General features: G+C 37.4%; 2 protein-coding genes across 4 annotated transcripts; one reads left to right on the forward strand and one right to left on the reverse strand.

Annotated features, from left to right (window-relative positions):
• Positions 1-1,996: 1,996 nt before the first annotated feature.
• Positions 1,997-4,522, forward strand: LOC109813062 (uncharacterized). Of its 3 annotated transcripts, XM_083068529.1 has the most exons (3): positions 1,997-2,217; positions 2,347-2,485; positions 3,017-4,522. In XM_083068529.1, the coding sequence occupies exon 3, from the start codon at positions 3,041-3,043 to the stop codon at positions 4,310-4,312; it is 1,272 nt and encodes a 423-aa protein (XP_082924655.1). In that variant the 5' UTR covers positions 1,997-2,217; positions 2,347-2,485; positions 3,017-3,040; the 3' UTR covers positions 4,313-4,522. The 3 variants fall into 3 exon arrangements, with proteins under 3 accessions (XP_082924655.1, XP_082924654.1, XP_082924656.1); XM_083068528.1 differs by lacking the exon at positions 2,347-2,485; XM_083068530.1 differs by lacking the exons at positions 1,997-2,217; positions 2,347-2,485 and adding an exon at positions 2,500-2,707.
• A 446-nt stretch (positions 4,523-4,968) lies between these two features.
• Positions 4,969-10,229, reverse strand: LOC109813067 (tornado 1). The gene is made up of 3 exons (XM_020377181.3): positions 8,592-10,229; positions 6,949-8,189; positions 4,969-6,537 (listed from the first exon to the last, which is right to left on the reverse strand). Exons 1-3 carry the CDS (start codon positions 10,096-10,098, stop codon positions 5,152-5,154), a joined length of 4,134 nt encoding a protein of 1,377 aa, XP_020232770.2. The 5' UTR covers positions 10,099-10,229; the 3' UTR covers positions 4,969-5,151.
• Between the last annotated feature and the right edge of the window lie 306 nt (positions 10,230-10,535).

A 10,535-nucleotide genomic window follows, 5' to 3' on the forward strand; every position in this document is an offset into this window, starting at 1 on the left:
TAGCTGAGAATGTCAAACGAGCTTTTTTGTACCTATTTCAAATTTTCTATAGCTAAAAATTTCTATGGATTAAGACTTCAAAGAAACTTCTCTATACTCTAATATCTTCTTTGACTAATATTTTTAGTTTTAGAGAACTTTGGCGTATGATAGAGAAAAATGGACTTTTTTTTTCTATCAATCCACGTGGTATTTGGTCTATCGAAATATTGAATACTCTTTCGATATAGAATTATAATTGTAATCTCACTTTATATAAATTAGAATTATCATTTTGAATAAAAAGTACTTTTTTAGAGATTTTATTTTAATGATAAAGTATTTTAAAAAAAATTCTTTTATAAGATTATTTAAAATATATAATCAAAGACTGAATTAATAATTTTATTTAAAATTTCCAAATATTTTAAAAACTATCGGAATAATTTAGCCTCCATTAATTACGAATATTTTTTTCCTCTCTCTCCACATAAATTTAAACATTTCTACATTTAAGAAGCAGTTGCCATTGAATAAATCATCAGCGTATGCTCTTGGAAGGAGTTGAAAAATACAAGGCCTCCTAAGCTTTGTTTGGACGAGGAGAAACAATTGAAGGAATAGAAAAAGAATATGTGAAAAATGAATTATTGAGAAATATATAGAAAATAAAATGAAAATTACAGTTGTTTGGAATAATAAAATTAAGTGAAAAATAAAAATTAATATTTTAAAATTATATTTATATAAAAATAAATAATTTATATAATTACTATTTTATATTTATCTATATTTTTTTACATAACATATTTAATTTTATTTTTTAATATAATTTACTAACATAATTGATTATACTAATAATAGATAACCAATTATACTGCATTCTATTGCAATGCTCTGTTTTATAGTAGCTACATAATCGATTATACCAAAAATGTTCTGTGTTATAGTAGCTACATAATCGATTATACCAAAAGTATAATCAATTATTTGACTTTGCTATACATAGAAAAAATAGGATGAGAAATTAAGTCGCAGATAGTACAAAATTAGGACAATTTTTTTTTTATAATCAAAATCTCAATCTTACAAGTTCTACTCATCTTTATCAGATATATTATATCTGTTTACATACACGTTAGAAACACTTTTAGATATAAATAAAAAAAATATTTTTATCTAGATAAAACTTTTAAAAGCACTTCTATATTTCTAATCACACAAAAATCTTCTTAATTCCTCTCAATTCCACGTTCTTAACTCTTAAGCATAATTTTTTTTTTTGAAACCATCTTTCTTATCTCCAAAAAATGCTAATTCCAACTCCAGACACACCGCAAATGGTTGAATAGAAGAAAAATTAGAAACACAACTCGATGATAATTTTCATGTATGCAAAGAAAAGTCACATCATGTGCATTAAAAAGATGGTGTCCCACTTGCAGAAACCCACTCAAATGCCCTCTGATTGGCCTACTTGGAGATGGGGCCATGGCGTGGGACGGTGTGTCCCATACCCCATCCCTCTTCTCTGCTACAAAAATGGAGCATATATTATTCTATTATCATGTTCTTTTCACCAACGGTCTGTTTCTTTCGGGAAACAGATTCACAATGAGGAGAAACAAATCATGTACACGTTATTTGCTTGTTTCAGTCATTAAAGAAAAAAAAAACACGAGACAATGGGAAATATCACTCAAATGTGTTTGGATGGATGATGAGTTACCTACACTTATGTTCTTATTGTGAAAAACTGAAAGCACTCTTCAACATGAAAACTATGAATACTTTTAATGTAGGATGAAAATGACATGATCATATATTTTAAATTGATAAAATAAAAGAGAGATAAAGATAGTGGTATTGCAAACTGCGAAAGGTTTATCGTATCAACAGAATTCTAAACTCTAACGATGTTATCGTTATTATTGTAAAAATAAGAAAAGTATTTTACCTTAAAATAAACTAATTTCGTTTGTAGGCGCCTATGATGTCCCACGATATATACAATTGGAAATACGCACACTTTTGCAAGCGTGTTCCATACATACACTCTCCTCAAACATTTTTCATTCTCAGCAGTCACAATATCCCTTTCCTTTTACACAAGACACCAAAGTTCACAGCTTTTTTGTTCTTTCCCTCGATTCACGAACTGGGTCACCCTTTGATTTTCGATTGGGTTTCGAGCCACACCCCAGATTCCACTTTCTTTGACTTTCAACCTAAACCCAGGTATATAGTACTATAAAACCTCATCACCTTCTTCTATATTTATGCCCTTTCCAGATATTCTTTTTTTTTCCTTTTTCCTTTTTCTTTTTTACTAGTATTTATCTCTTTCTCTGAATTTTTGTTTTTTAGTGCTGTTGTGTGATTTGAAGGAGAGTTTTTAAAGTGGGTTGGTTTTGGATTTCTGTCACTGACGCGTCCTGGGTCGCCGTGCCCGTGCTTTCCCTCCCTTGGATTCCGCTGAGTGTTTCTGTGCACGAGAACAGTGAAAGTTGGTAGCTTTATCGGAATATGATGAAATTTGGCACTACCCTTTAATTGTTCTTGCTAGTTTTTAAGCTTGGTCGATTCTGGGTATTTGAGTGTATCATTGCAAAGTGGAAAGTTTCAATTTTGGGGGGCTTCTGCTTCTGCTTCTGTTAATTCTTAATTGCCTTTTGAAGGAGCTCAAGTAGTCAATTTCTAGCTTCCTACTTCTCTCTCACGTTTTGGGGTTGAGTTTTGCCTTTCTTTCCTTCTAGTTTTCCTTTCTATGTTGGTTTGCATGCAGTGAAGTTTGTTTCTATTTTTGGATCTGCTCAAGCTAGGTTTTTGGGTTAGTTTGTTTAAGTCTGTTTGGTTGAGCTTGGTTTATGATTAGTGAATTTTGTGTTCTCTGTTGGTACTAGTTTGTTCAGCTAGTATTTGATGTAGCATATGTTTCTTTGTGGGATTTTAACTTCTAAAAGAATAATTTCTGTATTGTCTTGGTTTTGTTGAAGTTAGGGTGAATTGACTTTCTTAGCTTTTTGTGGTTTGACAGGTTTCCAGTTACAGTGTTAGCACCATGGATTCCCCTCAATCTGTTGTGTCACCCTTCAGGAGCTCAGTGTTGGGTGAGAGTGAGAAGCACAAGTCTGATGTTTTCTCGGGAAACTCTAGTCCTTTGTCCAAGGACATTGAAGTGAATGGGAAGGAAGTTGTCATGTCAAATGTAGATGAGTTTCTTGGAGTGCTCGATGTTTACATACACCAGGCCAGGGACATTCAAAACATTTGCATATACCACAAGCAAGATGTTTATGCTAAGATTTGCCTGACCAGTAACCCTGAGAACAGTGTGTCTACCAAAACCATCAATGGAGGAGGAAGGAACCCTGTGTTCAACGAGAATCTCAAAGTCAATGTTAGGACTGTTGATGCTTCTCTCAAGTGTGAGATATGGATGCTTAGCAGGGTGAAAAATTATCTAGAGGACCAATTGCTTGGTTTTGCTTTGGTGCCTTTGTCTGAAGTACTAGTCCAGAATGGGAAACTTGAGAAAGAGTTCTCTCTTTCTTCAACTGATCTGTTCCATTCTCCTTCAGGTTTTGTTCAGTTGTCACTTTCTTACACTGGTGCTTCACCTGATGTTATGGCAATTTCTGCTATGCCGACCAAGGTGGCCACGGATGCTGCAACATCCGAGTCACTAGCAAGGGATTTAGACAAAATTGAGTTTCCGGATCCTAAGATTGTGAATGAAGACCACTTGATGGTTTCGGAATACTTTGGTATTCCATGTGAGGAGACTCAGTGTTCAGATAGCTTGGCTACTTCTGATGCAGAAAATCAGAGTTCCGAAGCCGGTGTTCGGCTTGTGGAAAGCTTTGCAGCCTGCAGTGTTGAATCTGTTCAGCCTCCTAAGGTTGATTCCCCACCAAGCAGTGTGTCAACAAATGGGGTTTCATCACCTTCTGTGCCTGCAAGTACAGAATCATCTGATGCTGCTGCTTCTAAGCCTCCGAGTCAGGAGCAAGTTTCAGGCACCAAAGAGGACAAAAATGTGGATGCCAAAGATGGTGAGAGTGATTCCTCAAGTGGGGTTCCTAGTGACTCATTCCCTAAACCTCTTGTGAGTGTAAACATTGAGCCTGAGCCAAAGGTGGTTCAGCAGGATATAGTAGACATGTACATGAAAAGCATGCAGCAATTCACTGAGTCATTAGCAAAAATGAAGCTCCCTATGGACTTTGAAAGTGAACCAACTAGTTCAGGAAATTCAACCACTGAGCAGAAACTACAGCCATCAAAGAGCAACAATTCCCGTGTGTTTTATGGCAGCAGAGCTTTCTTCTGATCTTTTGCTTCCCTTGTTCAAGGGAATACGGGCAATCACTGTAGATTTTAGAAGAAAACTGATATTAGTAGTGAAGTGGAATAATGTACTATCCTGTGTGGTTTCCCCTTCTGTATTTCATCACGTGTTGGTTGTAGGTTACAGGGAAATATAACTTTGTACTCTCACAAGCTTGTTGTTTTCTTAATTGCTACATGAACTTTTGTGTTACTTTCTTCCTTTGTCGTTCTTTTGATTTGAATGCGTCAATAATTGTGAAATTCATATCTCAGGATATTAATCATGTGTATAATCAATAAGCACCAGTAATTATGTGGCCCCACATTCACATGATGAAAGCCAAAGTGTAGTTGAAGCAAAATCTACAAGACTTTGCTTTCTAAATATTTCGCACGAAAATACCCGTACCATACAGGATCGTGGATCTTTTATTTGGTCAGCCAGTATTTCTTTGTCCTTGTTCAACTACTTTTGTAATGGTCATGTTTATTCATACATGCATTTACAATACTGTCATCTAATAACAAATAATAATCATATATGGGAAATTTGTTGATTTTTATAACAACTATTTGTGAAACTCTGAAATCTTTTATACTAATAGGCATGCAAATTAACTATTTTGAAACACAATTCTAATGTAACTATATCAGTAATGGTGGTATATGAACTTCCATCATGTTAGACATTAAAATAAACTAGACCATCGTCTGGACTCCTTTAAATGTGCTGGAGAACATCATTAATGCCATATTAATAGTGAAATATAAACACAACAGTAAAGAGAGAAGAAACTTGAAAGCTAAGGTTCCTAGTGCTACATATGGATTTCAACTATTTCATACAGGCACTTCAATTATCTCTGCAGATCTGGCATGTATGTGCCTCCTGCATATCCATGCAATTTGACCATTGTCCCTGTATCTTACTCTCCACAGTCCAAATTTCTCTGCAATATCCTTCCCCGAAGAGCACCTTCTCTCCCTTAAGAAATCAACCACCCATTGCTGTGCTGCTCTTAAGTCTTGTTGAATGTCCCTTGAGCCTTCCATGGACCTGTTTCTACGATTCAAAGCAGCCGCCCCTACAACACCGGCTGCAGTTGCCCCAGCTGCACCAAAGAGGACTGAGGAGCCTGCCAAATGAGCCACCTCCTTGCTCAAGTCTGGTATCAATTGCCCCATCCCAGCTGCAAGATGAGCTCCTATTTTAAGAGCCAAAGTTACCAATGTCATGAACTTCTTCATGTACGGAGCCAATGACTTCACAGCCACGTTATCAACTTGCATGATTTCACACCCCATTTGATCTTCAACAACATGCATTTGTCCCCGGAATTCGCATAACATGTGAAGCCGTAGAGCATTCATGCCAGAAAGCACGGTGGTGACTAGTCTCCTTGTGTAGTTTTCTGTCTTCACAAAATAGATCATGTTGGGGACTTTCCTCTCCTCAACCTGGACATTGAAGGTTGCTAGGTGGTTCACTTTGCGATGAAGTTCAAGGAGAAGTCTATGTTCATAGTATCTCAGCCCCTGGATTTCCTGTTTCAAGTCTCTAATTTCTTGTTCAATGATCTTGAGTCTTTGCAAAACTGCTTCAACCCCTTTTGCAATGCCACCAAAGGTTGGTTCAACCTTTTCAGCTTCATCACTTAAGGTTATAGATTGACCTTGCCCTTCAGGGTTATTTTCAGGTGGGACTTGCAGCTCTTGTGCTAGATCGTACAGGTCATTGTACCTTCGATGCAACACTTCTCGGAAATCATCATCGGATAAAAGGTCTCGCGCAAAATCAAATCCATCTTGAAGAATTGGCCTACCAGAGTCTAGAACTGGACTCCATGTGTGTTGATAATCATACATGCTATCTGCTGGAAGTGAAAGTAGTGCTTGTTTCAGTTGCTGCAGGGAAGCAAATTGAGTTTTTCTGTACCTAGGGGGTGTCAGTTTTCTCACACATTCTGGTCTTATGACATTTTCAGTCAAGGTGATCCCATGGCAAACGCTTTGGATTGCGGGGATTATAAGTTGATGAATGACTCTCAAAGTTTCTGTCAAGTTTTTGGTGGAGCATGCAAGGACATCAATATAGTATCCCAACTGTCCTCCAAGTTCTACTCTTATGTAGATTCCATTAATGCTGATTGAAATGAGGTACTTCTCAAGACTGTAAGTTGCCCCATGTTGATCCTTGAGAGCCTTTATTCTGTTGTGGAGGTGCACCTGCAACACCAAAAGAGAAAATTCAATTAGAAAATCCAAAATTAGATTCAGGAAATAAATCCAAATAAAGTATATATTATTGTAGCTTTAAAGGCTTAGGAGTGAAGATCAAAAACACGAAGTTTGAAGAAATGGTAAAAAGATAGCATATAACTAGTGATATTATGCAAGATGCGTTCTGACAGTTTTGCAAAGCAGGTGGATCCTAATGATGTTTCTTTCCAAAACTATATTTTATGCTTTTTGCGTGTACCTCAATTTGAGTTAGGTCATCCACCATCAGAAAGTAACCAACACTAGATAAACCTTGAGATATTATTATGTGCAGGAGATAATTTCAGGAAAAAGAAGTTGCAAGAAAAAATTGGAAAGAATGGAACTTAAGAAGTGTTGTGGTAGAGAAACTCTTACTTGTAAACGAGGGAAGAATCCTGGAGTTAGAAACATGTGGCTTGAATCATCACACTCAAGATGGCGTCCTGCATAAACGCAGTCTGACATGCTTAGCTGCCACTTCTGAGGCTTTCCTCTTCCTTCTTCAAGGATGGAGGGAATCAATAGCAGAGAATTTGGATCTGATGGATCTTGCTCATAACAAAGTTCAAGTTTTAGCATCATCCTCACAAGGTCACTAGCATCTAAGTTCTCAAACACCTTTGAACCAATACCAGGAATAGGACTTTGCAAACTTCCTCTTAAGATTTTTTCCAGTTCCTTCCTGCTAATAAATCCATTGTTTTCTGAGGAGTGTTGCTTCCTAACATTCAACTTTATGAGCTGACCAAGTGCTTCACCACAGAACCACTCACAATCCAAAATTAGAAACCCCAACTCATCAAAGTAAATCACCTCACCAATGTGATGTAGACAGGTAGCAACAGCTCTTCTCCTCATTTCTACCTTCTCTTTATTAACATGTCTTGATTGAATTCTCAAAGGTGGAACTTTAACTTGGCATAGCTCACCAAACTCCTTCCACTTCATTGCTGGCTTGTTGTAGTTCTCAGTTCTCCAGTCTGATAAAATCTGTATTAGATCGTTGCAAAGTTGATAAACTCGTGGCACTCTTTGGAGAATTGTCTTGCTTGTCTTCCGGATATGATGACTAAGCTTACTAACTGATGCTGTTGATCTTGCATCAACTGTGAATACAGTCGGGTAGAAATCAACGAAGCCTTGGAACTTGTCTCTCAATCTCTGAATTGAATCTCTGTGCTGCAAATTTTCTGATGGTTGGTTAATTTTATCAAAATGTGTGAGAACAACAGCAACACTTGGTAGCATGCATTGTTGTATTGCTCTTTTAGAGTTGGAAACTATGAACCTGAGCCAATATTGTAGGTCCTCTTCAATTTCAGATGAGGTTTTTGGTTCTTTGTTACTTGGTTTCCTGAATAAACTTGATATGATGATGAAAAATGATGCACTACCATGCCCTGGGAACATAAGATCATGGAGGGAAAAAAACTCGTGCTGACCAGCAAGATTCCATATTGAAATCCTTGTATCCTCATCCTTGAAAGTTTTTATCTTCATTCCTACTGCTTTGACAGCCTGCTCCACTGGGTTCACTATTGTTTTGACGTGATCCAAGTAGGGAAGCGCCGAAGCCGAGAAATTTTGTGATATTGAATGGCAGAGTGTGGTTTTGCCTGACAAATATGAATTTAAACTATTAACTATGGTTCAAGTTGATTTTTTGTTAGCTAGTGTTGACATGAAACGAGTGGAGCTCAATTTGATCTCATGAACTTATTTTACTTGTATAGTTTTGAGATGGCATGTCATGAAAGTAATCAATGGAAAAACAATAACAAAGCCTTATCTCACTAGGTCAGGTCAGCTACATGGATCATACAATGTCATTGAACTCGGTTAAAAACCAAATTTTCAAGGACATTATTCACCATGAGATATTTGTTAACAATTTTCTCTAATGTCCTTCTTGATTTTCCTCTCCGCATTTTCATTGGACTAAAAAATCATACAATCTACTCTCTCTAAGCGTTGTCATTATATCAACATGAATCAATAGTAAAACATAATAAACTTACCTGCACATTCTTGGCCACAAAAGAAAACTCTGCAACTCTTGGGCTCTGTTAGTGGCATGTCCTTGAGCAAATCCATTTCTGGTTCAGTCTTCTCATGCTGGCCTAACCTCTGATAAATTCCCTGAGTCTTTCCCGAGTTGTGTAAAGGTGTTCTGGAGAGATCAATATCTTCAATCCAAGGATTTATCTGTAGTGTCTCCATAATTGTCTGCAGCAATGTCTCTCCCTCCACACGTTTGCAGCCTTGTAGAGATAAGCATTTCAAGCTAGCATTCTTCTCCAAACTCTTGAAGATTCTAACAAAGTCATCTGATCTCAAACTCTCATCATCATGAATCCCCAACTGCCTCACTGTCTCATTGGTTATAAGAAACTGTATAACAGCAGCTAGACCATCCCTTCCTATTCTTGTTCTCCCTCCTCCAAAAGTAACACATGTTAAAGTAGTGTTGGCTTGCATTTGCAGTGCTGAAAATCTACTCAAAGGGCATAGTAGATGCTCCACGCCTATTCCACTGAACCAATTTCCAGTTAGATGTAAGGTTTGCAAACTTCGGTTCTTGAATAGTCCAGCTGCAACATACACAATACCCTTGTCTTTAAGGCATGTTCTGGACAAGTTGACCTCTTTGAGGGTCTGGTTTTGTTCCAAAACCCACCTAAATTCCTTGGCGCACCGCGACTTTAGCTTGACGCCAGTCAAGTCAAGCGACTTGACAATGAAGTTCATTCCTAAAGAGCAAGTAACTCTACAAGTACCTGAGAGGTTAAGCTTGTAGATTCTTAGTGTGCTATTCTCAGGTACAAACTCAACCACCTTGGAACTCTTTTCCCCACCATTTTCCCCACTCCAAACATGAACTTCCATTTTTCTGTTCCTTGCCAAAACTGCAGATATAAGAGGGGTTGCTGTGATGGAATTTGAGTCAAAAATTGTCAACAGTTTAAGAGTTGAGTTAACTTCAATCATCTTGGAAAGCTCCTCAGCACCTCTTGACCCTATTGAGTCTTCCCATATCTGCAGCTCCTCCAAACTGTCATTCACCCTAAGAGCAGAAGCAATGAGTCCAGCTCCAACTGACCCTATACCTGATTCTGAGACCATAATCTCTTTGATCACTTTATTTGCCTTCAAAATGTCAGCAAGTTCTGATAGGCCCTTTCCATTGAACTTGTTTCTTCTAAAAACCACTTGTTGTATGTTTTGACCATTCCCCAGCACGGCTCCAAGGTTTCTTACCTGTTGTGAGTCCCATTCAACTCTGTGGAACTCCAAGTTTCTCAAGGCACATTCAGGGCTCTTAGGTGCTGCTAGTGTTGTCAATAAGTGGGAAAAGAATGCAAGATTTTCCTTGGAAATGTTTATGGTTATGGAGTTGTCTGTTTCTTGATAACAACCTGAAGTTGGTTGGGAAAGGTAGAAGGAAATACTGTGCAGATTTAGGCTCTCAGATTTTATTGCTTGCAGTGCCCATTGTAGCTCTTTCAGGGTCTGGTTTGGTGCCATCACTTCAGAAACTCTTTCAAAGTTGCATCAACTTGAACATCAACAACAATGTTAAACTCAGATGTTTCTTTGGAAGACAATGCACGAATATTTGACAGCCTAGTCCATCAAAGGGACTATATAAAAATTGTTAGAGATTGATTCTTAACTTGCCTTCTTGGTTTTATCTTTACCAAAAATGTGGGGCCAATTGATGATTGTGGGGTATCAGCTTTTTGACTTTAAGGCACGGTGAAAAGTTCATCTGTTTCTTTTTTTCTTCCTTTCCCATTAGAATAAACATAGAATCCTATAAAGTAAGGGAAAAGAGAATCAAGTGAACCTCTTTTCAAGGCTCCTAACGGTGAAGAAATTATGTGTTTGTCTTTGTCTGAGCATGCTTTTGAATTAACCATGGACGGTCCATTATCATGAAGCTAATTTAAACTAATCAATCA

Source organism: Cajanus cajan, chromosome 2, assembly GCF_000230855.2.
Source record: "Cajanus cajan strain Asha chromosome 2, NIPB_CcT2T_4, whole genome shotgun sequence".
Lineage (NCBI taxonomy): Eukaryota > Viridiplantae > Streptophyta > Magnoliopsida > Fabales > Fabaceae > Cajanus > Cajanus cajan.